The following is a 27,821-nucleotide window of genomic DNA, read 5'->3' as shown; positions in this document are numbered from 1 at the left end:
AAGGGGACGCAGTCTTTTCTTGGTGGACCTCACACCCTGCACCGTCTGCCGGTGTGTCCACTCCACGGGCTGGGTCATGGCTACAGAGCCTGTGCCCTACTCACTAGAAATAGCGAAACCAGAAGTCACCAGAGGCCCCCGTCTCTGAGTGCACAAGCAGAGGGGACCCGGGCAGAAGACAGGAGAAGAAGGGGGAGGCAGGCCAGGCACCACACCCAGCCCGGGAAGGAGAGGGAGCAGGGGAGCAGGAACGCGGGTCCAGGAGACCCGGCCCGGGGAAACCACCCGCCGGTGGGGGCCGGAGCCCTGCCCGAGCTCTGCATGCTCCATCTGTCCTGCAGACGGTCAGGGCGGTTGTCAGGACTGGGCAGGGGCAGGGCGAGGACAGCGGCCCCCACACGAGGCGCCAAAGCCCTGCTCTGCCGGGACGAGCAAGCTGAGTGGTCACCCGAGAGGCTGCGAGTCTGATCCCACCTGCTGCCCACGGCAGCTCCACTCCTGGAAAAGGTACTGCGAGGGTGCATGACGCGTGGTGTGGAGGACCCACATCCAAGGGCGCGCATGGCAGCACCTCGTGCAAGAGAAAAACCTCAAGCAACCCAAGTGCCCAGGAGGGCAATAAGCGAAGTGATGGCCCAGCTACACGGTGGGAAGAGAGCCATCGTCCTGCAGAAACCAGAGGGCTTCCTCTACGGATCTGCGCTGTGAGCACAGGCATGTTATTGGTGCAGGAAGAGATGCTGGAGCGAGGCAGAAGCAAAGCACAGCAGTAGTAACCAGCCAGGGTCTGGTGCCTTGGCAAGAGGAACAGGGAGGGGGACTGTCAGAAAGATGCGTGCCGTCGGGACACGCACGTGCATTACTCATCCAGAATAAGGAACAAATGGGGTTGAGGAGGAGCCTGCTTAGGGGGCCGGGGCGCACACCCCAATTTCAGAGCGGCTCACACCCGCCCGCCCGGCACAGCCAGCCCCCACCCGCCCTGGCCCGTGCCCGCCTGCCCGTGCCCGCCTGCCCCACCCGCCCCGGCCCATGCCCGCCTGCCCGTGCCCGCCAGCCCGTGCCCGCCTGCCCCAGCCCACCCTGGGAGCTGATGCAGTGCTCCCTGACAGCCCCCTCCCAGCGCAGGGCGTGGACTCAGCCCAGCAGGCGCCAGCGCAGAGCCCGGATCCGAACTGATCAGGGCCTCACTGCCTCGCTCGTCCTCACCTGCTTAGAGGGGGCAAGCCATGAGGCTCGAAGGTCGGGTGGGGAGGTCAGCCCTCCGTAATCACAGCCTTGCACCCAACCCTGAGGAGGGGCTTCCTGCGGTGAGGACAGAGCTGCCAGGGAGAATCGGCTGTGGCGGCCGGGGCCCTCGGGGGCACTGAGCGCCAGGCAGGACGTGCAGAGGCCCGGCCGGCAGGGGCCAGTGCGTCCCCCACCGCGGCCCCCAGGACGGGCTCTGCTCTGCTCTGCTCTGTGGACACCGTCTTGGAAGACGTCATCCATCCAAACAAATGCATTTGCATGCACTGGATTACTCGGCTTTTGATTTTTCGCTTGATCAGTGATAGATTAATACATAGTCTTCCACTGACCACAGCAGAGAGAACCAAAGAGAAACACTCCAACTCGCCAGAAAGCCAGCCGAACACAAACAAAGGTGACTTCACCTCTCGTCTTGGGTAAATGTTCAACACCTACAGTGGCTTTCCTGGGGGCTCAGATGGTACAGAGTCCGCCTGCCGATATAAGAGACGGGGGGTCAGTCCCGGGGCGCGGAAGATGCGCTGGAGACAGGAATGCACCCCACTCCAGTGTTCTGGCTGGACAATCCCATGGACAGAGGAGCCTGACGGGCTACAGTCTGCTGCTGCTGCTGAGTCGCTTCAGTTGTGTCCGACTCTGCGGCCCCACAGACAGCAGCCCAGCAGGCTCCCCCGTCCCTGGGATTCTCCAGGCAAGAACACTGGAGAGGGTTGCCATTTCCTTCTCCAATGCATGAAAGTGAAAAGTGAAAGTGAAGTCGCTCAGTCGAGTCTGACTCTTCGCGACCCCATGGACTGCAGCCCACCAAGCTCCTCCATCCATGGGATTTTCCAGGCAAGAGGACTGGAGTGGGGTGCCATCGCCTTCTCCGGATGGGCTATAGTCTATGGGGTCACAAAGATTCAGACACAACAGAACACGTGTGTACACACACATACATAACGTCTACAAGGCTTTTGAATAATAAAGACAGTTTGTGGCGAACACCTCTGACCAAAAGGTGGAGGCCTGGCTGACGCCCAGCTGGTGGGGAACAGAGAGCAGCTGGAGGTGGAGCCGCCCTGGAGCTGAGAGTGCAGCCGGAGCCGTGCCTCTCCCCCAGAAAGGGCCCCGAAGGGACAGGCCCCACGCAGCAGCTCCAACGTTGGGGGCTGCTGGGCACATAGGAGGGGCCTGGACTCAAGGCTCCCAAACCCCCAGCCCTTCGCCATCCGTCCCTGGGGCGTCTTGGAGGACTGAGAGGCCCGCCTGAGTCACCCCGTCTCTGTGCCGAACAGAGCTCCGGCTCAGCCCAGGCCGGGGGGAGACCGGGGTGCGCCTCCCCAGCTGAGCGCTGGCGGGCCTGCCGGGCTGTGCTGTGCCCGGGCCTCCCTAAGGCACCGGGACAGGAGGTCTGCTTCAGAGCTGGCGGAGTCCAGGCTCCTCAGCTGGACTCGGAACAGATGCCAAACATGTTGGCTCCACCGTGGAGCCTCGCTCCTCCACTCGCGCGCCCGACTGCCGTGGCGACTCCTCCTGGGATTTCCACTGGGGGGCCCGGTGGGGGTTGTCAGGGCGATGAGACACCGGTCCCCCGGCCACGATACCCGAAGGACCTTTCCAGGGCCGCTCCAGGACCACGAGAGCACCGGCGGGGGCCCTCTGTCCTGTCGGGACGTGGCAGACGGCGGGGTGCCCGGGACGCACCGCCCCGTCTCCCGAGCCCCAGCTCCCACTCCTCAGCCTGCATTTGGGGTGGGGGAGAGCGTGCCAGGGGCACGTAAGGGACACACACAACGTCCTCCCCCGTCTGGGGCACCCAGGAGCCCAGGCCTGTGTGACACTTCCTGCCACCCAACATGTCAACACGTGTCCCTGGGGCTGAGCAGCAGCTCCGGGCACCCCTGGGAGGGCAGGGCCAGGGACTCAGAGGGACAGCCGGGCTCATGGCAGAAGGCAGCAGGCAGAGAACCGCGGGGAGGAGCTCGGAGCCGCAGGGGAGCCGGGAACCCTGCGTCTTCAGAGGGCGGAAGTTTCTCTGGTGCCCGCGAGCCGTTCACCGTCCCCCCACGGACCACGGGGCAACCCGCTCCACAGTGTTCTCGGGGCAGGACGAGAGAGGCAGGGGGGTAACGTGGTTGAGCCCCAGCTCCCAGGAGGGGGGCCCTCTTGTGATATCAGCAGGGGTGCAGAAGGGGGCCCCTGGGAGAGGCGGGGGCTCGTCTGTGAGGTGCTAGTAGCTGCTCAATGGAAACCTAACAAGCAACCCCAAGCCTACTGGTCAAGAACTGGGGGACCTGGGTTAAAGCAGGTTCTCCCGCCTCTTCACCGCATGGACCCGCTCCCCAGGTCTCTGAGAAAGGGGCACCAAGTCCTATTTTCCAAAACCGATTCTCACAGGGGTCTTGTGAGGGGTGCGTTCAGGGCCCGTGGGGTGCAGAGCATGGAGCAGTTCCTGGCACCCCTCCCCGGCCTTTTCCTGGGCCCCCAGCCGTCGCGCCTGCTCCTGGGCCACGTGGGCCGCCCCCCGCCCCCCCGGCACAGTCTTCTGTTCTCCTCCTTTCCCTAAAGACCTCGGGTCCTCAAATGCGACAGAGAAGAGGCTAGAGCAGGACTGAGCGGAGACCCGGCCAAAAGCCCACGGGCAGCGGCCTGGGAGGGAGGCCACCGGCAGGGTCAGGGGCGGGTCGTCTGCACGGCTCACTCTGGGTCGTCCTGATTGATTATATAGGCAGCAGCATCATCCGTGGAGGGGGTGGGCAGGAGTGGGGAGGACATTCAGACGCCTGAGGCCAAGCCGGACGACTGCAAGCCCCCGCCGCCCGCCCGGCCCTGGCCTGCTGGTGAGGCCTCCGGGTCCCCCTGTGCCCGTCCACCATCCCTGGAGGGCGGCTGCTGCCCAAACCGGGTTCCCTCTGGCTCTGCAACATGGCCGCCTTCCAGCTGGAGGCCCCCAGGCTGCTGGCGGGGGACGAGGGCCCCCGAGGGGAGGCCGTGGGTCTCGGAGGCCTCGGCGGTGAGCTCCACGTCAGGGAAGGCCACCAGGGCCTGCGTGGAGTCGAAGGAGCTCGGCTCCCGCGGGCCGGCGCCGCTCAGGGCGAGGGGCCCCGGGCCCCCCAGGCAGGGCCGGAGGCGCCGCAGGTCCTCCCGGGAGTCGGGGCTGAGGAGCAGGTAGAGCAGGGGGTTGAGGCAGGCGGGCAGCGGCAGCACCAGCAGCAGGACGGCCTTCACGGCCTCGGGGGCGACCGGCAGGAGGCCCAGCATGGACGCCAGGCTCAGGAAGGCCACGGGGCAGTAGAGGAGCCCATCGGCGAAGGTGAGCCAGGCCACGTGGCGCACAGCCGCGCAGTCCCAGGCGGCCTCCAGCCCAGCGGCGGGCAGGCCGCAGGAGAGCTGGATGCAGGCCAAGGCCGCTGCCAGGAGGCAGGCGGCATGCAGCAGCACCAGCGCCACGGCGAAGCCCAGGGCAGCCGGCCGGCCGGCGGGCGGGGCATGGGGCAGGCAGAGAGGGGAGGCGCCGTACTCACCCACCGAAGCCAGCGGCAGCGTGGCCAGCAGCCCCGCCAGCGCCAGGCAGCCCAGGGCCCCCGCGCGCACACTGCCCGCTGCTGGCACCTTCCCACGGGCCCGCACACAGGCCGCAGCCACACTGCAGTGCGCCGCGCCCAGGCTCAGCAGCAGCACGGATGCCTCAGAGCCCAGCACGGCCAGGAAGCCCGCCACCCGGCAGCCCGGGCCTGCCTCCCAGCGCGCACCGAACTCAGCGAACCGGCCAAAGGTCAGCGCGTCGACGGAGGCGAGAAGGCCGCAGGAGAGGCCAGTCAGGGCGTTGGCGCCCGCGAGGGCCCCCACCACGAACTTGGCCGGGGGCAGCGGGCCGGGCCCAGCCGCAGAGAGGCTCAGCAGCACCAGTGCGTTGCAGAGCAGGGCCAGCAGCACGACGGCCCACACGGCCAGGCGGATGCTCCAGCTCTCGAAGAGATGCTCGCAGGGCTGGAAGGGGCCTGCAGGAGAGAGGCAGACGCTAGCCGGCCGGGCCGTGCGGCTCTGCCCTCTGTCCCCAGCCTGGGCTTGGGCTCTGGTGGGCGGGGGCAGAGCGGAGACCCGGGGGGCCTCTCCCCCCGCGGCTGGGGTGGACACGGGCCCAGGATCCAAGGAGCAGGCGTGGGAGACACGCACACGCAGCACACACTGAGGCAGCACAGAGAGGCCCTCCCTGCGGAGCAGCGTCCAGAAGCAAGGGCGGGACAGGCCGGCCTGGCGGAGTGGCTGAGCACCGCTGTGGGGCAGGCCAGGCCGGCCTGCAGAGGGAGAGGGGTGGCCGGCTCTGCTTCTCGGGACGGTGCCACCCCAGCGGGGGAGGCTCCACGGCCACACTCAGTGCCCCGGAGTCGGTCGGTGCTGGGGGCAAAGCACGGGAGGACAGGTAGCCCTGGGGTCTGCCCACCGGGTCCCACCCTGGGCAGGGAGGCCTGGCCTTTTCCCTCTCTCTCTGGGGGCCATCATCAAACCACCCTGTCGCTTTGATTCTTCCCCGTTTTGACCTTGGACTCCCGTTCAATGCGCTGCCAGGAGGCCTGGGGCTTTGGGAGGCTTCTGTGCCAGCTAGCTACTTTTTAAACACTTTTTTCTGGTCATCAAATAATAGACGGTAATTGTAGAAAAATCAGAGCACAGAATCTGGAAACGCTGACACTGCTCATGAGAGAAGCTCCCAGAGAAGATCCTTGTTTGGCTGGTTTTCTATCGGTTTAAAACATACGTATACAGATAGATCTTCAGCTTATTGGGACTTCACTGCATATAGTTTCTTATTCTCTTTTTGCTGGAGTGCTATCGTGTGCGCTCTCCCGGGTCGTTATGCTCCTCAGACACCTACAGGCGCCTGTGCGGGACTAGGGCACCAGAGCTCCGGCACCGGCTGCTGGGAAAGCCGGAGCCGGTCTTCACGCTCCTTGCGAGCATCACCCCTGCGGGTTTCGGGGGCGGAGCGTCCGCGTGAACCCGACCAGCCCCTCCGGGTGCGCTTCCCGCCGCGGGCGCTGGGGGGCGGGCGCCGGGCGCGGCTGCGGGGCGGGAGGGGACGCCGCCTCCTGCTCGCTCGCCCCCAGGCGGCCCGCGCCGCCCCAGCGGGGCGCTCTGTTCCCGGACGTCTAGGGGAGACTGAGCAGGCTTCGTCAGCCGTCAGGAGTGGACGCTGCTGGAAGGGGCCCGCGGGGACACCTGGAATTCCGTGGCCCGTGCGCTGCTGGGAGGGAGCGGGGAGGGGGCGGGCAGGGTTCAGAGGGGCCAGCGGCCCCTCAGCCCTCCCTGGGCACAGGGCTCCCGCTGAGAGCCCTCCCCTCCTGGCGGTGGGACCCACGAGGGGTGCTCTGGAGAAGTCACTCTGACTCCTGCCCAGCAGCCGTGGCAGGGGCCGACGGCCGCGCCCCTCCCAGCAGTCACCAGGGGAGGCTGCACCCACGGGGCGGGGGGGCCCCAAAGGTCCCCCCAGGCCTTCCCGGTCTGTTTTGACCAAAGAACAGGTTTACTCAGAGAAGTGAAAAATGGAGACGCAAAGGAAGTATTCCAACAGGACAATAATAACAGCTTAGCCATTAAACAAAACCAAGGCCTTCCTTCTCATGGGCTATAGATGACACTGAGCCTGCGCGCTGTCTTACAGATACTGAAAGCCCCACCAGATGAATCGTTCACACCAGGACGGTAGCCAAGGCATAAGAAGCCGCCACGACTCTGAGGACTGGCCTCAAGGAAATGGGAACAAACCAACCAAGGAGCTGATGCTTGTCAGTGATGCTGGTCAGACCACCGATGACCAATTTCAGGATGACTGTCCGAGCTGACAGTACAGCTTCAGGCAGACCCCTCCCTCCACCTATAGAAGCTCTTGCCCGCGCATCGATGTCCGGGGGAGCTCAGGCTTTGGACGCGAGTCTGCGGTCGCCCAACCACCCTGGCTGCCAGCCTCCGAAATAAACTTTCCTTTCCCCCAGCCTTGCCCCTCGAGTACCGGCTCTTGAGCAGCGGGACCTCACTTTCTGAAGCGGCCCTCCCCACCCGAGGCGCCCTCTCACCTGGAGCAGGGCTGCACTGGATAGCGGGCTGGGCCCTGGGTTCCTCCGCCTCCAGCTGGAGCTCTTCTGGGCCCAGATCATCTGAGGAGAGCGGACAGGGGCTCAGACCTGCTCTCGGTGTGGGTCAAGCCCGCCTTTTCCCCAGACGCCCACCCCGGAGACGTCCGCTGGGCACAGGGCACCCCGGTCGCCCCGGGGAAACCCTGTTTGCCCACGGCTCCTCCGCCTGTGGTCCTCCAGGCCCGAGACCTGCTCCTCCTCGGACTCAGGGAGCATCTGTATCGCGGGCAGCTGGGCAGAGTCTGAGGAGGCTGCCCTAACTCTGGGGGCTGTGCACGCTGGCCAGGACTCCACGTCCAGCTGGAGGCACCGCACACGGAGCAGGACAGAGCAGCGAGCCGGACGTGCTGGAGAACGTGGACCAGGTCCGGGCAGCTGGGAGGAGCACTCGGGAAGGGCAGGGCGAGGGGAGGAACGCTGGCCTCAACGTGTGCAGCCTGAGGGAACCACGCCACCCTACTGGCTGAGCGCCCCCAACGGCAAAACCAGCGCGGACGGATCACAGGAGGAGAATCACAGTCCCAATGGACAAGACCCCAGATCAGAGTCACGTGAGGGGGGCGGTGCCCGCATGAGCCCGGGGCTGGGCACACGCCGGGGGGCGCGGGCAGGACAGCCCTGCTCTCCGGCGGTTGTGGCTCCATGCCCTCGCCGGGCGGCTGGGACCACACACCAGCTCTCGTCCTCCAGGCCCGCGCCCGCTGAGCCCACGTCCTTGCAGCCGTGGGGGCCAGGCGCCCTCCGGCACTGCTGCACGGATGTGAGGGCGCTGGCCAGGGCGCGACAGGGCCAAGTTCAAAGCCAGCCTCGCTGGGCCCCAGAGCCCAGGCGCTGGACTTCCCCGCCAGGGGCTGGTCTGGGGGACGGTTGGGGGGCTTTATAGGTGCAGGAGGTGGGGGGAGCAGCAACTGAGGAGACTGGAGCAGAAAGCCATGCGTGAGAAGGGGCGCGTCCCTACGGAGCTAGCGGACGGGCTAGATAATGCTCGTGGCCCCTCAATTCTAAGTCTAGGCTCTGTGATTCTGCTCGTCTGAGAAAACAGGGTCAGAAAGCCAAATCCCGTTAAAGAGACTCCGAAACAGGCTGGGTTATCTCCACTGTTCACTCTTGCACTGTCTCTTAAACCAGGGCCTGGAGTGTCCTAGGGGGTGGACGTCTCAGGAGCCACGAACTCTTTAAGAATACCCAAGTGATAAACAAACGATGTAAACCATTTTATAGATTATTAAGGCAAAATCCTGTTTTGAAGTGATAATTCATCACTGGAAGAGGTTTTTGGTGTTTTGTTTTTTTTTTTTTTCCTGGCCAAGTGGCTTGTGGGATCTTAGTTTCCTGACCAGGGATTGAACCCGGGTTCCTGGCAGTGAGAGCTGAGTCCTAATCATGGGATCTCGAGGGAACTCCTGAAAGACTTTGTCTTAGAACAAGAATCTGGTTTCTGGAGTTGGGCTGGACAGGTGAAGGAGCCAGGTGAGCACACCCTCGGGTCCGGGCCAGACCAGGCGGGTGGCCGGGTCACACCAGTCCCCGCCTCTGGCTCAGGCCTGCCATCCTGAGTGGAGCCTCGCTCCTGCTGCAGGTGGGAGTCGTCCCAGGAGGCCGGGGGCCGGGCAGTGCCCACAGCCTGGCGGTCCACCCCTCGCCACCTTTCCCGCTCTGCACAGGAGCTCGGGGATGCCTAAAGGAAGCATAGGGGAAGCCGGAGGGCTCCGGCCAAGGTTGGAGGTCACAGTAAAGCTACTGACCGAGGGGCTAGTAAAGCTCCTGTGGCTGCGACCCGGGTCCTGGCCCCTTCTCGGCTCCATGGACCCTTGGGAAGGGGACCCTGCCCAGCTCCCCCTACCATCCCGATGCCTGTGGTTTTCCAAGACCTCAACCTGGTGGAAAGTTACACCTCGAGGAAGGCAGAACCCTCATGGGCGGACGGCCGATGCCACACCGTCCTGGGGAAGCATCTGCTGGGCCAGCGCCGGCCGTCCACCCGCCCGGGAGGCTCTGCGCCGCCACTGCCCAGGCCGGCCTCCGGGGCTCCTGGCTACACGCCTGCGTGCTCCCGCCTGTGTGCTCCCCTCTGAGCAGGACCCTGGGCGCATCTGCACTCTCCCCAGTCTGTGGGGTGTGAACACTGCTCTCGCTTTAAGGATGAGAAACAGAGGCTCCGACAGGCCCGCAGCGGCCTGGCCCGAGAGCCGCCTCACCCAGTTAGAGCCCGGCCGTCTGCTCGGTCCTGGGCGCTCTCCCACGGTGGTGGTGGTTTAGCCGCTCAGTTGCGTCTGACGCTTTGTGACCCCATGGGCTGTAGCCCTCCAGGCTCCTCTGTCCATGGGATTTTCCAGGCAAGAATACCAGAGTGGGTTGTCATTTCCCTCTCCAAGGGATCTTCCTGACCCAGGGATCGAACCCGGGTCTTCTGCATTGCAGGCAAGCCCTTAACCACTGAGCCCCCAGGGAGGCCTCACCCACGGTTAGACCTGACTCTTCTGCTTCACTTCTGCACTGACGTGCGGTGAGGAGGGGACCCAGCCCTTCCCTCCCCCTCCGGATTCCACTTGTGCTCTGCAGCAGGCTGCTAGCCAGGGAGGCCCTTCTCTCTGCCTGTCATCCAAGAGCCCAGCCCACAGGCGGTCCTGTCAGGGTGAGGGGTCACTCCTGCGAGGCCAGAGCACCGGGGCCTCCAAAGTCACCGGGGAGACTTGCCGGGGGCGGTGTTTGGCTCTGGGAATGGCATGAGGGGACTTTCTCTGGAAATAGGCTTAATTGACTTAACGAAACCATGCTTGGCTATAGCTGATGGAAAAGGGCTGCCTGCTCTAAAAACGCTCTGAGGTGGGAGTGGGGTGCCGTGGGGGCGCTGTGGCCCACAGGGGGTGTGGACAGGCAGGGCTGTGATGAGCGTGGCTCTGAGAGCCCGGGGGCTGCAGAGGGCTCACGGACCCCTCCCCAGGCCTTGGAGACGGGCCGGACAGAGGCGGTTCCCCCCGCCCCGGGTCCTGCAGCCCTGCTGCTCCCCGCAGGCCCACCTGCCCCCTCCCAGACCTCCTCCCCGTCACCTGCGTCCCCCGAGCAGGTCACTCACAGCGGCTCTCGGCCTGGTCGGCCAGTATCCGCCTGGGAGGGTCCTGAGCGTGGGGGGGAGGGTGCTGGGGCCCCCGCGGCCCCGAGGCTGTGAAGAAGCCGGGGCAGCCACTGTAGGCGCAGCACTGGTAGGCGTAGGGCACCTCCAGGGTCCTGGGGCGGGGAGACAGACGCCTGAGCCAGATCAGGCCTCAGCCCGTGCCTGCCCTCCACCCGCCAGGGCCCCGCAGGCAGCCTCCCGGCTCCTTCCCGGCTCCTTCCCGCGGCCCAGCTGCCCCTCCCACCTCCTCTCCCGCATCTCCAGGCCCCGACGTGGCCCCGACGTGGCCTCCCCAGGGTCCCCCAGGGCTGGGGCTGGGGTGGGGACGGTAGGCAGGGGCTCGGTCTGGGCCAGACTTGGGGCCTGCAGGCTGCTCCTGGGGCGAGGCCCGGGGTGCCCCCACCCTGGGGCTGGGCAGCCTCACCTCAATCTGGGGAAGCTGTCCTTGGGGAAGGCCTGGGACAGGGCTCGGTTCCCTCGGAGCTTCAGGTGCACCAGGCCCCCCAGCCCAGCCAGGGGCAGCGCGCCCAGCCGGTTGCCCGTCAGGTCCCTGGACAGCGGGCGTGACCAGTTTCCGGTCAGCGGGAGGCTGGGGCGGGCTGTGCTGCGGCATGGACGGGTGCCCAGGCAAAGAGGCCACGGACGCCGGGCAGGGCCGGCGGGGGGCAAGGGCGCTCACCTGGGGCCGCCTACCTGCGGGGCTGCTAGAGGGGCGCCCCGCCATCCCCCCCTGGGCACCACACCTGCGGGGCCCACCTGCGTCCTGTGGGAGCCCCGACCCCTCCCCAGGGGGTCCCCCTGCTGTGCCGGCCCCGCCCCCTGCACCCCGAGGACCCAGGGGCCAGAGCTGGGAACAGGACGGACTGACTGGCCACACCCAGGCCTTTGGCCACCCGCTGTGTTTCAGGGTCAGCTTGGGAGCCAGAGGCGAGGATGCCCACGGCTCCCCCGGAGAAACATCAGAGGAAGCCAGACATCCACACCAGACAGCGTGACCACAGGCTGTGCGGCATGGAGACCAGCCTGGGCTGGCCAGCAGGAAACCTGGCCCGTCACTGTCCCCGTGAAGCCGGGGGGTCACGTCTGCTGGAGCCCAAGCAGCCTCACCTTTCAGATGAAGATGCTGCCCCACACTGACCGGGGGATGAATATACCACCCCCCTCCCACTGACTGGGGCATGAAGATACCACCCCCCCCCACTGACCGGGGGATGAAGATACCACCCCCCCACTGACCAGGGGGATGAAGATACCGTACCCCACTGACCAGGGGATGAAGATACCACCCCCCACTGACCAGGGTGCTGCTGAGCAGACGGGCGGGAAGCGGGTTGGGAGTGTGGCCTGGGGCCTAGAGCGCGGGGCCATGAGCGCTGGGGACCCTGAGCCCCGGCCCCGTGAGTGAGGCCCCCCACCTGGGTGTGCCTATGCAGTGAGGGGCAGGGCTGCAGGGTCGCTGGCGGACATGCCTGAGGAGGCAGTGGATAACCTGTGCGTGGCAGCCCCCAGGATCCCTCCCACGCTGACGCACATCCCGGCTCTTCGGGGGACCCCCACTCTGCGGCCCCAACCCCCACGTTCTGCCCCCGCCCCCGCCTGGGGCCCGAGGCAGCGTGTGACCTGCAGGGCTCACAGAGGGGGCTCCTTAGGCCAGAGCCAGGCCCCCCAGTGTGTGTCCCACACCCACAGGCGACCCCCCTGGGCTGGGCCCTCCCTACCGCGGGCAGCACCCAGGAGGAGAGCCACACTCACAGCTTGACCAGGGAGCGCAGGGTCGTGAAGGCTTCAGGGTGGATGGATCGGATGGCGTTCCAGCTCAGGTCCCTGTGGGAGAGAGGACGTGATGAGAGGGGGCACACACACACGGAGGACCCGTCATTCCTGCCCTGGGGTGCGGGGGTGCAGGGAGGCCCTGGGGTGCTCACAGGGTGCAGGCGTGCAGGGAGCACCCTACTCAGAGCGATCACAGGGAGGCGGGCCCCCTACTCACAGGGATCGCAGGAAGGTGAGCTCACGGAAGGTGTCGGCTCTCACTTCCCAGATGCGGTTGTGCTGGAGGCCGCTAGGGCAGCAAGAGGCCTGCTGAGCCCAGGGCTGAGGGCTTCCTGCCCCCACCCCGCGCACTGGGAAAACGGAAGGACCCAGCTGGCAGAAGTCACCAGGATTAAGGGAGCACGGGGCCCCCGGCTGCCTTAGGTAACAGTGGGTCAGAAAACTAAAGCTACCAACCATCCCTGTGGCTCCAAAAGTGAGTTTCCAGGGTTCCCCGGGGCCTGGCTCCCAGCCCTACCAACTTCACCCTGAGGGCCCTCCAGACCCTCTTCCAGCAGCAGAGCCCAGCAGACCGGTGTCTGAGTGGGAGGTGGACCCTGGGCCTTGGGACAGCAGGACCCGCCCTGCCTGGCCCCAGGGCGCAGACACAGCGGTCTGTGGGCCCGTGCTGGGGAAACAGGAGCTCAGAGAGCCTGTGATGGGGTTCTGTCCTCCTGGATCCTGCAGCCCAGGTTCCCTCCTGGACACGAGTGTGCGCGTGTGTGAGTGTGCGTTTGAGGAAAACGAGAGCCCAGGGCCCCTGCAGGCCGCAGCCGCTCCCTGTCCAGCCCTGATCACCGCCACACGTCGTGCTGCCCGACCCCCGAGGAGCACCCTGAGGCACGTTTGGGCCCCAGCTCCAGGGCCATCACCCACAAGTCCTGCCTCTCCCGGCCCTGCTGAGTCCCCAGCCGGGGCGGAAGGTCAGCATGCCTGCCAGCGCCACCTTCGGGCCCTGCCTCAGACTCACATCTCCTCCAGCTTCTGACACCCGCGCAGGCTGGGCAGCCCCTCAATCCGGTTGTGAGACAGCTCCCTGGGGACAGGCGGGGGCAGTGAGGGGAGCCGGCCGCCAGGGACACGGCTGGGCAGGCTCCTCACTGCACCAGGTCCTTCGGGACTCCCCTCCTCACTGTAGGGGCGGCGAGGGCCGCGTCGTCCACAGGAGGCCTGGGGGACGCTGGCAGGGCCCGGGGTTGGGGCGCAGGAGCCGAGGGGGCGCTGAGGCAGCCAGCAAGGCCCGAGTGCTGCCGCGCCAGCTGGCCGAGGCTCAGGCGCGGAGCTGACGCCCTTGGGGATCCCTTGGTAATCCCTCATCCCGCTGAGGCATAGGAGGGGACGGGACCCCCCAAGGACGCACCGCCTGTTGGTGGCGGGCTGGACCCCGTCTCGAGCCAAGGGCGGCGGTGGGCGCACAGGCCCAGCGGGACCCCCCGCCCATGACTGCACACTGAAGCACCTCCGTGGTCCCGGGAGGGCGCACTTTCCGTCATGGACTCGGGAAACTTACTAGAACCACTCCGGAGGGACCTACCACCTGCCCGTGCCTCCCACCCTCCAAAACGTCCCCCGATGACAAGCATGAGGTCAGGACCACTGAAGGGGAGCCAGGCCTTGCCTGGCGGGAAGTGGTGGAGCTGGGCCTCAGCCCTGGTCTGACCATGATCACCAGGGCTTCTGCCTGAACCAGGAGAGGCGGCCTGGTCACTCCAGGGCAGCTCTCTCAGCCCCAGCTCCCCCACCCACCAGGAAGAGCAGAGAGTGCCCCAGAGGCGGAGGCCGGAGGGGCCAGGCCGGGCCACGGCTGCGGGGAGGGCAGGGAGGCACTCACAGGACACGGAGCCTGGGCAGCTGCTGGCACATCCCCGGGGGCAGCCGCTGGAGCCCTGCGCCGGTCAGCATCCTGTAAGGACTACAGGCTTGCACCACGCCGCCTCCACTCGGGCCCGCTGCTTTCTGGAGCTCGGGGCCGACAGGAGTTGGGGCCCAGGGCAGGGGCGCCTCGGGGGTGGGGGCGGGGAGGCACAGCCGGGCAGCGGTCCTGCAGCCACACCCCTGCCATGCCCCTGAGGGTGCCCACGTCCCCACCACACAGGGGCTGGACTCTGCAGCCCGCGCGGGGCCACGGGCAGGCGTGCATGGAAACCCAGCCCACGTGGGGCCAGGGACCCCAGCCCCGCGCCCGTGCCCCTGTGCCCGGAGAGCCAGCGGGGAGACTCGGGGAGCGGGGTGGGGGCCAGCAGGCTGGGCACGGCTGTCCCAAGAAGACCTGAGCCAAGGGCATCCTTGGGGAGCTTCCGGCTCTGGGGTCCCCTGACTGCTCACCCCCTCTCTCACAGTGAGTGGGGGGCCCGCCTAGCTCTGAGGACCCCCCACACCCCATTTCAGGACATTAGTTGGGAGCCAGGGGGCCAAGGAGGCGGGCGTCACAGCCCTCCACCCCTCGAGGATTAGGGACTGTGAGAAACCCCAAGATGGGAGTGGCCCCCTCCCCCAAAACCGCCTGCCCTGCCCCCAGTGGGAGCACTGTGGGCCCCTGGCCAGGCTGGAGCAGACGGCCAGACCTCGGGGAGCCTAGTCTGGGGGCTCTGGGGTCCAAGGGTGTGGTGGGGGGCGTCCACTCACAGCATCTCCAGGCTGGTGGTACCTCTGAGGTCTGGGAACTCCTGGATGTCCGTGGCGCCGTTCAGGGAACTGGGGGCAGAGGACCAGAGGCCAGAGGGCAAGGTCAGCATCTGGGGGCCCCCAACACCCTGCCACTGACCGGAGGGCAAGGTCAGCATTCAGGGGCCCCCCAACCCACCGCCACTGACCAGAGGGCAAGGTCAGCATTCAGGGGCCCCCCCACCCACCGCCACTGACCGGAGGGCAAGGTCAGTATCCCGGGCCCCCCAACCCACTGCCACTGACTGGAGGGCAAGGTCAGCATTCAGGGGCCCCCCCACCCACCGCCACTGACCGGAGGGCAAGGTCAGTATCTGGGGCCCCCCAACCCACTGCCACTGACTGGAGGGCAAGGTCAGCATTCAGGGGCGCCCCCGACCCACTGCCACTGACCGGAAGGCGAAGTCAGCATCCAGGGATGCCCCTGACCCTCCTCCAGTGACCCCAGACCTTCCGGCCCCGGGGGAGACAGATGCCCAGGAGGCCAGGTCAGCTCCGTCCAGCCTGGCCCAGGCGAGGCCCGTGGGACCCGCCCCGTTTCAGAGCAGCGGCCTGCATGCTTCTGGGGAAGTGCTGGCTGTGGGGGCTGCTCCCTGGAGCTGGGCAGCAGATCTCCCCGAGGGTCACTGCTGGGACCCTCCGCACCGGGCACCCCAGCCCAGGGGCCATACGGCCCGCATAGGACAGAAGCCCGGCAGGGTGCACGCTGCCCGACCCAGAGGAGCCCTGGGCTCGCACCCAAGTGGGAGGGCCCGGGCCCCAGCGCCGGCCTCCGGGGTGAGGCTGGGGACACGCGTGAAGGTGCAGCCTGTGCCCCACAGACTCGGGGTGGCCCCGGGCTGCCGTGCACGCAGTGTCCCGAAGGAGGCTCTCTGAAGACCCACACGTGGGGCGTCTGGGGGTCGAGCTGAGGCTCCGGGGCCACACGAGCAGGACCCTGACCGGGGGATAGGGGTCGGGGGCACCAACTCACAGGGTGTGCAGCCCAGGCAGGTGCCGGAACGCTGACCGCCCCACGAACTGGATCGGGTTGTCATAGAAGTGTCTGCAGGGCACGAGACCTTCGCTGCCCTCCCGGCGGGCGAGGCACGTGTCCGCTCCCCCCGCTGGCCCTGCCGCCCTGAAGACCGGGACCAGCACGTGGGGAGCTCCCCCATCCCACCAGCCAACCACACCCTCCCCCAAGAGGAGCAAGGGCTCACATGGTCTGCAGCAGAGGGTTCCCCAGGAAGGCTTTCTCCGGGATGGCCCTGATGTTGTTGTTATGGAAACCCCTGGGGGACAACACAGGCATCAGGGGGACCACAGGTCGCCCTCCGGCAGCCAGACAGGAAGGCTGGGGCCAGAGAGACGCAGCCGGGGACCCTGGGGACCCCCCTCCCGGCTCTGCCACCCTTGGGAAGGAGAGCCAGCGGGCTGGGGTGGGGGTGAGGGGAGAGAGGAGCAGGCCCGGACCCCTGAGGGCAGAGCTCTGCAGGGTCCCTGGGAGAGCACGTGCAGGAGCGCAGAGAGACGGGGCTCCTGGAGGAGATGCGGGCTCCAAAGGGAGGTGGGCTTGGTCTCAAGGCCCTGAACTGGGGAGCAGAGCCATGGAGGGGTGGGCCAGGGGGGAGACACCCGTGGCCGAGGAGGAGAAACGGTGGGTGGAGCCCCCACCGAGTGCCGGGCTCTGGGAGCCGGGAACGGCGGGTCTGGCGTCGGGGAGAACCGTTCAGTCAACGCTGGACTGGGACACGCGGTCTTCTCTGAGCTGCCCCGACACCGTCAGTCACTAAACTCCCCCCACCAGCACCCGCCTGCCTGCCAGGCTTGTGCAGGGCCCCGCGGGAGTCTGCCCCTCCCATGTCTGATCACCCACTTCTCGGCCAGGGCTGTGCCGAGCCCCGAGGGCCAGAGGTGCGAGCCCTGTCCTCAGGCCGCCGTGGGCGGGCGGACACACACACGTCCGGCTGCTGCTCCTGCTGCCCCGGCATGCACCCCGGAGCCCCACACCCTCCCCGGAGCAGTGTCCCTCGTCTGGGGCTCCAGGCCCCGAGAACAGGCAGCCGTTCCCCTGGGACCCTCCCCCGTGGCCCCACGCCTGCCGCCCGGCACCCCTGCCAGCATTGGACCCGGTGAGGGTGGCGTGAGCCTGGCCCACAAGGTCACAGGCGGCGGCGGGGCAGACCCTACGTGGCCTGGGGGCTCGGGCTCTGGCTCCAAACCTCCGCTGCCTGAACCAGTCGCACGCAGACCCCGGCTCACTGCCTGGTGGCTGCTCCCCAGAGAGGCTGCCCCTGCCACCCCAGGCCGCCCCTCTGCCTGCCCATCTCCCGTCGGCCTTTCCGCCTTCGTTCTCCCTCCCCGATCGCCTCCTGACCACACACAGCCTCCAAGGCTGACCTCAGGCCCGTCAGCCCGCAGTGCCCTCTGGACACCCAGACTGTCATCACTGAGGAGACAGTCCAGAGCTGGACCTACATGCCGGCCCTGAGCCGCCCTGTCCAGACCCGAGCTCTGCGTCCTCGGGGGCCTGGGCACACCTCCAACTGTCTCACCCCAGCGTGCATCCAGTAGGCGCTCTGCAGAGCAGGTGCTGAGCAACCCATCCGAGACTAAGACGAGCAGGGCTCCTCGTCGCCCCCGGGGGTGGGGGCTGAGGAGGAGCCCCAAGGCACAAGTGAGGCCTGCTCCCAGGCCTTCCAGGCGGGGCCGGCCTCGCTCTCCCAGGCCAGAAGGGCCCAGCTCCCCTGATGGCCCAGCTGGAGACCCTCCGGGCTGAGCAGTGAGGCCTGTGACTGCTGGCCTGTGGGAGGGGGTGGCGACCTTGGGAGGTGAGGGCGTGGGGGCCCGCGGACACAGAGAACACCCCGGACCCCACAGTGGCGCTTACAGTTCCTGCAGGCGGCCCAGCGTCCGGATGGCCACGGGGAACTCGCACAGCTCGTTGTAGTTCAGGTCTCTGGAAAGGAGGCGGGCGGTCACTGGGGGCGGCTCCCGGGGGTCAGGGCCTGGGAAACGGACGCTGGGCTCTGGGTTGGCTGAAGGGAGGGCCTGCTTGGCCGCAGATCCATCTGCGGGAATACTGTGCTGATGCGCAGAACCAGCCCTTCAGAAGGGCCCAGGGCTGAGAAAAGTCTCGGGCCTCGGGGACAGTGGTGGCTAGGAGGGGCCCGGGGGCAGGGGCAGGTTAACACTGCAGCTCCCGGGGCGGGGGAGAGGCCCTGGACGGCCCCCGGGCCCACCCCAGCCCCATGCTGCAACCCCCTCCGGAAAGGCGCCCCCGCCACAAGGGGAGCCAGGCCGGCCCACTGCCCTGCGCGGGACGACGGCCTCAATGGGGGGCTGCCGATGGCCAGCACCCAGGCCCCTGGCCCCCAGCCCCGAGTGGACGCCCGGCCGCAGGGCAACAGGCACAGGGGTCTGCAAGAAGTCGCAACCGTCTTTCACACCACAGATCAGGGCTTTGGGGGCGTCCACGGGGCAAAGACAAGACAGCCCACGTGCCTTTCCTCATGAGCAAGCTAACGCCTGACAGAGACATCCTCTCCCAACTGGAATGAAAGCTCCCGAAGGCACAAGCTTTGCTCTTTTCTCGTCGAAACCCCAGCAGGGCCCTGGCACAGAGCCACGGCCAGCAGACCTGTCGCCTCCACACGTGAGTCAGGGGAAGGTGGAGATGGTGCGCCCGACGGGAGACACGCACGGGCGCCCCGGAGGCGCCAGGCTCGAGAGGCACCAGCGCGCCCTGAGCGGTGCCCTCGGCCGCTGGGGCAGAAGGCCGCGCGGGTCCCCGGGGGCTCGCCGCTTCACCGGCCTGAGCGGTCCAGCCCCCTCGCCAGCCTCTCGTCAGGAATTCTGCCAGGAATGGCCTGACAGACAGTGGGAAAGACACGCGGTAAGAAGCATGGAAACTAAAAGGCTATTTTTACAGAAATATGTGGGAGAATAAAAATGGTGCAAATGTCTAAAAGAATTCTGCAAACCACACGCCAAAGAGGTAGCCTGAGTTTTCCCATCTGGACGTCTACACAGCTTCGAGAAGCTGGGTAGCTGCCAAGCCCTGCTTCATCGGGGGCTGCACGGACGCTGCCTCTGGTCTAACTGCCCAGGAACACCCCTGCCAGCCCTCTGCACCCCGAGGAACCAGCTCGGGGCAGAGGGCATTTGCTGCCAGCCCCAGACACACGGACGCCCACCCAGGGGGAGTGGGCAGCAGCGGGGTGGACGGGAAGCGCCGTCTCGAGAGGGGGCCGAGCGGCTGCGGCCAGATGTGGTGGGCCCCGCCAGCCCAGGTGCCGGCCTGTGTGGACGGAGCTGCAGGCCGTGGGGGAGCAGGCCAGATGCGGGCACAGGCAGGTCTTCGGGGCAGACAGGTGGGTCTGCATGGGTCATGGCCCCGGTCCAGGTGTGGGCACAGGCCGGACCTCAGGTGGAGAGCGTGGTCTGCAGGAGGTGGTGGGGAGGCGGGGGGATGGCCGAGCAAACGGCACTGTTTCCGGGGGAGGCGGGGGACACACGCTCTCCGGCCTGGTTTCTCCCTGCTTGACGGCGTCCCCGGATGCCCTCGCCAGCTCCAAGCCTTCCTGCGGGCTCGCGGGCAGTGCTCGCGTTACACCCACATTACGGCCGAGGGAAGGCAGCACAGGCACTGGAGAAGGTTCCAGACCACGCCCGGCGTGACAGGGCCGCAGCGAGGGCCGCTGTGTCCGCTCCAAACCCCATCCCCTCTGTCTGCAGCCACCAGCCCCGTCGGCCACACATGCGCGTGACACGTTCGTAACGTTGAGGGTTTTGTGCTCGGCGTCACGGGCCACACTCCAACCGCGCGGTCACGAGTGCTGGCCACCGGGTCAGCGGCCCCGATGGAACCTCCCCACGGCCACACGGAGTTCTGTCCCGCGTTGCCGTCCTTGGTGAAAGGAGGCGTGGCCGGGATCTTGGGGTTCCCAGCTCCCCAGGTTCGGTGTGGCCGCAGGGCTGGTCCTCCCCATAGAACCAGGAGAGCAGGCTTTACAAAGCAGCTGGCCTGCCCCCGTGGCCTCCCCCCACTTCCACCAGCTGGAGGCCAAGTGCCAGAGCCCTGGGCACGCCCAGGCCCCATGCCACCTGCTGAGGAGATGTGGCCCCTGCCCCCCGCCAGCGAGGACACGGTCCAGGAATAAACTCCCAAACTCCTCCCTGGTGTGAGCCACGCCCTGGGCCTTGGTCTACTGGTGACCGCACTTGGGCCCTGTGCTGACCCAGCGTCACACCAGGGCCTGACCTCGAGTCCGGGGCCCTGCGCTGACCCGGCATCACACCAGGGCCTGACCTCAAGTCCAGGACCCTGCGTTGACCCAGCGTCACACCAGGGCCTGACCTTGAGTCTGGGGCCCTGCACTGACCCAGCGTCACACCAGGGCCTGACCTCAAGTCCAGGACCCTGCGTTGACCCAGCGTCACACCAGGGCCTGACCTCGAGTCCGGGGCCCACTGCCCAAGCTGTTGCTGTTGTTCAGTTACTAAGTTGCATCCAGTTCTCTGCAACCCCGTGAACTGCAGCACACCAGGCTTCCCTCTTTCACCATCTCCCAGAGTTTGTTCAAACTCATGTCCACTGGGTTGGTGATGCCATCCAACCATCTCATCCTCTGTCGTCCCCTTCTCCCGCCTTCAATCTTCCCCAGCATCAGGGTCTTTTCCACTGAGTTGGCTCTTCGCATCAGGTGGCCAAAGTACTGGCGCTTCAGCTTCAGCATCAGTCCTTCCAATGAGTATTCAAGACTGATCTCCTTTAGGATGGACTGGTTGGATCTCCTTGTAGTCCAAAGGACTCTCAAGAGTCTTCTCCAACACCACAGTTTGAAAGCATCAATTCTTCAGCATTCAGCCTTCTTTATGGTCCAACTCTCACATCTATACACGACTACTGGAAAAACCATAGCTTTGACTAGACAGACCTTTGTCGGCAAAGTGATATCTCTGCTTTTTAATATGCTGTCTAGGTTTGTCATAGCTTTTCTTCCAAGGAGCACGCATCTTTTCATTTCATGACTGCAGTCACCACCCACAGTGATTTTGGAGCCCAAGAAAATAAAGCCTCTAACTGTTTCATTTTTCTCCCTTCTATTTGCCATGAAGTGATGGGACTGGATGCCATGATCTTAGTTTTCTGAATGTTGAGTTTTAAGCCACCTTTTTCACTCTATTCTTTCACTTTCATCAAGAGGCTCTTCAGTTCTTCTTCACTTTCTGCCATAAGGGTGGTGTCATCTGCGTATCTGAGATATTGATATTTTTTATATTATTGATATCTCTCCCAGCAATCTTGATTCCAGTGTGTGCTTCATCCAGCCCAGCATTTCGCATGATATAGTCTGCATACAAGTTACATAAGCAGGGTGACAATATGCAGCCTTGACGGACTCCTTTCCCCGTTTTCAACCAGTCCATTGTTCCATGTCTGGTTCTGTTGCTTCCTGACCTGCATACAGCTTTCTCGGGAGGCAGGTAAGCTGGTCTGGTTTTCCCATCTCTTTAAGAATTTTTCAGTTTGTTGTGATCCACACAGTCAAAGGCTTTAGCATAGTCAGTGAGGCAGATGTTTTTCTGGAATTCCCTTACATTCTCTATGATCCAACAGATGTTGACGAATCTCTGATTCCTCTGCCTTTTCTAAATCCAGCTTGAAGATCTGGAAGTTCTAGGTGCACGTACTGTTGAAGCCTAGCTTGAAGAATTTTGAGCATTATTACCAGCCTAAGAGATGTTTCTAAAATGGAAAGCAGAGGCTGTCATCCTTCCAGAGGCTTGGAGAAGCCTTCCGATGACTCGCAGAGCAGCGTTCCGTGCCTCGTGGGCTCAGACCCCTGGAGTGACCTTTCAGCTCCACCAACCGTTTCACCTGGTGGAGTCTCCCCGTGCCGGGTACAGCTGCGACCCTGGGGGCCTCGGCCCGCACCCTTGCCCCACATCTTCAGGGCACCCTTGGCGTGCTACCTCCTGAAGCCAACCCTGTCCCTGTGGTCAGAACAGCTCACTCCCTCTTCCGGAACTTTCCTGGTGTTTTCTCCAGAAACACGGTCAGGTGGACAGGGGGAAATGCTGGTGGGGTTACACTGCTGAGGAGATGGTGGCGACTGTGGTCACGGCTCGAGCTGCCCCACCGTCGCGGGTCATTTCACTCCCACGCCAGCCCTTCAAGGCAGGTACTGTTATTACCTCTGTTCTGCGAAGAGGGAGGCCACCCTGGACAGCAGCTCGAGCAGAGGATACTCAGACTGCGGCCCTGGGTGCGGGCGTCCAGCATGGGGCTGTCCTGGTTCACAGCGTCCTCCTCCTGGTTCATACCATCTGCCCGTGAGACCAGAAGCCTGCTGTCATCAGGAAGCAGAAGGGATCCCTTGTGGGCTTCCCGAAGCCCAGGCACCGGCTGTGTGTGCGGTGTCCACCGTCAGGGCGATGGTCTGACCCCCCGGGCCCTCGGGCCAGCGGTGACCTGCGGGCTCCTGAGAGCAGAGCCTGCCTTCCCTGGGGGAAGGCCGATTCCTCCATAGCAGGTGAGTCACAGGGCCTTAAACTTCAACTGGAAAACTCCTGAAGGCTGTGGAGGCCATTATCTTTAATGGCCTGGAATCAGCCACAGCCCAGAGCTGTTTTGTCTGCGGCTCCGGAGCCGGGAGCAGAGGGGAAGTGCTGAGGTTAAAAGGAGCCGGTTCCCAGCTCTAGCCAGAGCTCGGTCTGGAAGTCCAGCTGTCGTGGCTGGTCCTTCCCCCGTCTACTCATCCAGCCAAGCCCAACAGGATGACGGTGTCGGCGAATGCAGCCGGGGACGCGCCAGGACCGCCTCCTGGGTCTCCTTCCGTCCGCTGGGCAGCAGTGGCCGCTCCTGGGGTCCACAGAGCCTCACTGTGGATTCGGAGCAGAGCCAGGGGGATTACCATCACTTGTCCGGCCCCAACATTTTACTGATCAGGAACTGAGGCTCAGAGAGAAGCTGTGGACCTCTGCCCATCAGAGCAGGACCCCAAAGCTGGCCCTGCTCTCTCGGCTCCGGGCTAACGCGTCTCGGAGCTACCCAGAGCGCATCCTGCTGGGCTCCAGGAAGCGGGGCCACAGCAAGGCTTTAGGGAAAGTGGGAGAGAGGGTGAGCAGAGGCTTAGGGAAAGTGGGAGAGAGGGTGAGCAGAGGGTGTTCCGGTTTCCCCAGCTGCTCGCAAGCAGGTCAAGGTAGGTGACTGAGCTGGAGGCCGGGTCTTCTGTGCATTTTCGTCTTTGGCGCGGGTGGGAGGGTCCTGATCATCAGGGACCGGCAGCATCACTTGGACCGGGCACTGACCTCTGCCGGGCTTGCTCCTCACGCGCTCCGCAGGGGACGCCCACTGCGCGAGGCGCCCTGCTCACGGGGCCCAGAGCACGTAGAGAGGCTTCTCTCCTGCTCCCTCTTCCTGGACACGAGGCTGCGGAGCGGAGGACAGACCCACGGGCGGTCTCCACTTTCCACAGACATCAAGAGGTCACCATCATTAACGGGGCTTCCGCTGACACGTTTACTCTTAAGGCTAATGTTAACTGCCAGATGACAGACGCAGGCGCGTGGGGGAACGTGGGGGAGCCCAGACGCTCCTGAGGCTATAAACCCCGCGTCCCCTTCATCCCCACAGCCAGGACGCAGGGCGGCCACACACGGTGAGCGCAAGCACGTCCGCACTGCTGAGCCCGAGCTGGAGCGGCCCCACACGCTCGGGGCACACGAGCACAGCTTCAGGACTGACAGCGCTGCTTTCCTAACGGCCTGCCTACCGGGCCACCCATCAGCAAAGGCAGCAGTTAGCACACCGTCCTTCTTTCCACCGAGAGAGGAACACGCCCTTCCGCCTCCCTCCACCTCCGCCCTCTTCTTGGCCAGAAAGAAACCCCGGCCGGCCCTGACGGGGTAGTCCTGCCGACAGTAATGCAGCTGCCGTTCCGACATCGAGGGCCCGTGCTGCCCTGGCCTCAGGAGGGCCCCGAGCAGCCTCGACCGGCAGAGAGAAAGCGCTCCGCGAGCCCGGGGTCACCCCTGGGGTGCTTGGCGCTGCGGTTCCACCTCTCCCTGATGCCCGCGTGGCAGCCGCTGGCCTTTCAGTCACCGCCTCGTCCTGGGCGTTCCCTTTCCCGCCCCTTTGGGCCACGGGCGGCCGACCACCCGAGGGCGACAAGTCTCCTCCACCCCTGGCTCCTCCCAGGTTCTCGGCATCAAGGTCTGTAGCCTCACCACATTCTCACCACCTTGCCCAGCAAAGCCCCGGGTGCTCTGAGATGTGATGCTCAGAGAAGGACCCGGTTCTGTAGGTGAAGGCGGGTCCCCGCCGCAGCACCCCTCAGCTGGACCACCGGGACGCAGGGCCGTCTGTGCAAGTCACAGCGAAAGGCAGCGGAAGGGACCCCGAGGCTGGGCCGCAGGGCGTGTGGGAGGGGACCCCAAGTCAGGCAGGAACGAGTCAGGCATGGGCCTGACCATCGGGCCCATCGGTGGGTGTCTCTCCGAGCTAGACGGCGTGACAGGGCTTCGGGCTGCTCCCGGGCTGCGGATCTTTAAGTCTGGTTCTGGCCTTAGAGCCGCGTAGCCCCTGTGACGAGGGCTAGACTTTCTGGTTCATAAACGTCCCCTGAGCCTACAGCAGGGGTCTGGCACACACTAGACACCCAGAAGCATGCACAGAGCCAGTGAACTGAAGAAGCAGAAGACAGGGCGGTCCCCGCCTCCTTCCCGTGGGCGCTGGGGGCCAGACCTCAGCCCCCCAGGCCTCTCTCCACAGCATCCTCTGGAAACCTGCAGCCCAGCAGTCTACAGGCCCTCCTTCAACCATCTCCCCCACCCCACTGCGGACCAGCTCGACCAGGGCCCGGGGTGCAGGACACGCGGGGCCTGCAGGCAGGCAGGGGAGCGGTGACAAGCACGGCGGCCGCAGCTGCCCCAGAGAGAGCGGGGAGGGCTGCCCTGCCCCGGAGAAGAGTCAGCCGTTGTCCTGGGTGGGACACGGGTGGACGCATCAGGAGCTCAGCTTTCTGCCTGTGAGGAGTCATTGGTGGTTCTGGGGAAAGCCAGAGAAAAGATGTTTTATGTGGAGCAATAAATTCTTTCATGAGCCACAAAACCCCACAGATTTGCAGCTAATAAGCCCACAAGTGTAGGTGATTAAGGACTGGCAAGGGAAGAGCTCAGTGCTCCCAGGGTTGGCCTCGGGCGGCTGCGGGCTGACGCTGGACCAGAGGCAGGGAACCCCGGGCGCCAGCCGGCGGGCAGCGGAGCAGGCTGAACTGCAGCCCCCAAAAGACGAGTCCAAGTCCTCACCCTTGGAACCCGTGACCTTATTTGGAGAAAGGGTCTTTGCAGATATAAGATAAGGACCTTCTCAAGAGTGCTGGCTTATCGGGGCGGGCAGCCAACAAGGTCCTCACCCAAAGAGGAGCCCCAGGACACCTTGAGAAGCGGACCCAGAGACTGCAGGGAGCGCCCGCCAGCCCGGGGGCCTCAGGGACCTCGGCAGGTGCCAGATGTGAGGGGCTCCTGAAGATTCCGCCGCAGACCCCTCAGAGGAACCACCCCTCCCACCCGACTCCGGACACCCTGCCCCCTGAGCGGGGGGGAATACAATTCTGGAGTTGTTTTTAAGCCAGAGTTTGTCTAATTTGTTACGGCAGCCACAGAAAACTAGTCAGTGGCTGTGCCCAACCTGCTGGGGATCCCTGTTCAGGCAGGCCTGGCTCAGGCGCGGGGAACACTCTCCCTGCGCCTTCTGACTCAGCGCAGGAGGGAAGTGGAGAGGAGGGAGGGAGGGAAGAAGAGCAACTAACTACTGGGGTGAAAGGCACACTGCTGTCCATCTGGCGCTACAGGGACGACAGGCTGAAGCAGCCAACGGAAGTGAGCACCAGCGTTCCGGGCTCTGGGAACTGTGGGACATCGCCCTGCTGTCGACCTATGCGGACTGAGGCTCCCGCAAGCCCAGGCGACTCGCGCGTGGCACGTGCGGATGGCAGAGCCAGGGTCTGGACCCTGGAGGGACCTCCGTGCAGAGCCGCCTGGGGGCTGTCCCTGGCCAAGGCTGACCATCGGGCCCAGCATGGGGAGGTTCAGTTCAGTTCAGTCGCTCAGTCATGTCTAACTCTGCGGCCCCATGGACTGCAGCACGCCAGGCCTCCCTGTCCATCACGAACTCCTGGAGTTCACTCAGACTCATGTCCATCGAGTCGGTGATGCCATCCAGCCATCTCATCCTCTGTCGTCCCCTTCTCCTCCCACCTTCAATCTTTCCCAGCATCACGGTCTTTTCAGATGAGCCAGTTCTTCACACCAGGTGGCCAAAGTATTGAAATCTCAGCTTCAGCATCAGTCCTTCCAAGGAACAGTCAGGACTGATTTCCTTTAGGATGGACTGGCTGGACGTCCTTGCTGTCCAAGGGACTCTCAGGAGTCTTCTCCAACACCACAGTTGAGAAGCATGAACTCCTTGGTGCTCCCTGGGACGTGGCTGGATGCTTTCAGGGCCCAGGCTGGGCCGCTTTGGGGCAGAGTCTGCTGGCCAGGCTGGTTTCAGGCATGAGAGGCAGAGGACCCTTTGCCGGGCGGCTGCCGTTACCGTGAAAACGCTCTGTGAGGTAGATCCTCGGGAGTCCACAGGGAGGAGGCACAACTTCAGGCCATCCCCCCAGACCTCTGCTGGGCACTGGTCCCAAGCTAGAGGCACTGTGGCCCTGGGCCCTTCCCAGGGGAGGCCCGGCAGCACAGATGCTGGGCTGCTCTGATTTGTTCAGTGAGGTGAAAAGAGACCCAAGGGAGGTGACGCGCTCTGAACCCAGGCCCCTCTGTCCTCTCAGGGCTGCAGGCGTCAGACCTCAGACCCAGGCCAGTGCGGGCAGGCTCAGCTATGAGTACAGTTAGGCCTCTTCTTTCTGAACAACTTCAGCTTTCTGAACAAATTCACCGGTAACTTCAGCCAGGCCTTTGAGGACATTCCACAACAGTTCTGCAGGGCATGCCAGGGTCTGCAGGCATGGTTTCCAGACACTGACCTCAGGGCCCGGCAACATCCTTGGAAAACCTCCCAGGGGGCACGGCTCGCTCCCTTTTCCTTTTCACCGGGCCTCTGGCAAGCCCAGGGACTGGTCTGAGCTCAGGGAGCTGGCACTGAATGGCTTGGGGTCCACCGTCCATCACTTACAAAATACAGAAACCTGGGCAGCTTGCCCCGAATCTCTGGATGGGTCTGGCCTGGAAAGTGGAGGTGCAGGACTCTGGAGCACTCTGACCCTGGATCTCCCGAGGGGCCGGCACCCTCACTGTGGGAGCAGAAAGGAGGCGTGAGTGCAGAATGGCATCTGTGCCTGTTGCCTACAGCCAGGATTCCCTGCAGGCTCTGCACGGTGAGGTGGCCTCAGGGAGCCAGGAGCCAGTTCCCACAGCCCGGCCCGTGCGGTCAGACTCCCTGAGCAGGCAGGGCCTGCGCCCCCCACCCCAGTCTGTGGGCTTCGTCCTACAGCAGGAGGGTGGGCGGGCAGCCCCGGCCCCCACCCCACCCTGGTCTCCTGGTGCTGCTCTTCTGGCATAAAAGAGAGTGTGCGTGTTCACTTCACTCGTGCAGGTGAGGGAATCCAGGGCCCACAGGGTAGGGGGCTCCTGCCCTGGAGCCCCAGCTGGTGGAGGGAGACCCGGGCCGGGCAGGGTGCAGAACCCAGGCCGTCTGGCCTCCAGAGCAGAGGTAACAACAGCAGCAAGGTGGTCACGGGGTCCCCGGGCAGTACTCGAGCCATGCGCCCTGGTGTGTGGGTATGGGTGTGTGGGTGTGTGTGTGTGTCTGGGCACCTGGCCCTCCTCCTGGGTGGAAGAGCTGGGGCCGCTCTCTCTCTGGAGAGGGGTCC

General features: G+C 65.1%; 1 protein-coding gene across 1 annotated transcript in view; it reads right to left on the bottom strand.

Annotated features, from left to right (window-relative positions):
* Positions 1 to 3,939: 3,939 nt before the first annotated feature.
* The window catches only part of LGR6 (leucine rich repeat containing G protein-coupled receptor 6), an 83,276-nt gene continuing 59,394 nt past the window's right edge, over positions 3,940 to 27,821 (bottom strand). Inside the window, exons 7-23 of the mRNA XM_040263770.1 lie at positions 17,831 to 17,899; positions 16,161 to 16,232; positions 15,932 to 16,003; positions 14,920 to 14,988; positions 14,126 to 14,197; positions 13,265 to 13,330; positions 12,473 to 12,544; positions 12,235 to 12,306; positions 10,907 to 11,032; positions 10,727 to 10,858; positions 10,444 to 10,595; positions 9,211 to 9,221; positions 8,848 to 9,045; positions 7,935 to 8,117; positions 7,442 to 7,667; positions 7,308 to 7,388; positions 3,940 to 5,234 (exon numbers count right to left, since the gene is read on the bottom strand). Of these exons, the coding sequence (XP_040119704.1) occupies positions 4,009 to 5,234; positions 7,308 to 7,388; positions 7,442 to 7,667; positions 7,935 to 8,117; positions 8,848 to 9,045; positions 9,211 to 9,221; positions 10,444 to 10,595; positions 10,727 to 10,858; positions 10,907 to 11,032; positions 12,235 to 12,306; positions 12,473 to 12,544; positions 13,265 to 13,330; positions 14,126 to 14,197; positions 14,920 to 14,988; positions 15,932 to 16,003; positions 16,161 to 16,232; positions 17,831 to 17,899 (2,899 nt within the window). The 3' untranslated portion in view covers positions 3,940 to 4,008. The remainder of the gene's footprint in view (positions 5,235 to 7,307; positions 7,389 to 7,441; positions 7,668 to 7,934; positions 8,118 to 8,847; positions 9,046 to 9,210; positions 9,222 to 10,443; positions 10,596 to 10,726; positions 10,859 to 10,906; positions 11,033 to 12,234; positions 12,307 to 12,472; positions 12,545 to 13,264; positions 13,331 to 14,125; positions 14,198 to 14,919; positions 14,989 to 15,931; positions 16,004 to 16,160; positions 16,233 to 17,830; positions 17,900 to 27,821) is intronic.

Source organism: Oryx dammah, unplaced genomic scaffold (genome assembly GCF_014754425.2).
Source record: "Oryx dammah isolate SB20612 unplaced genomic scaffold, SCBI_Odam_1.1 HiC_scaffold_21, whole genome shotgun sequence".
Taxonomy (NCBI): Eukaryota; Metazoa; Chordata; class Mammalia; order Artiodactyla; family Bovidae; genus Oryx; species Oryx dammah.
The sequence above is the reverse complement of the archived record's forward strand: the minus strand, read 5'-3'. Positions and strand labels throughout refer to the sequence as shown.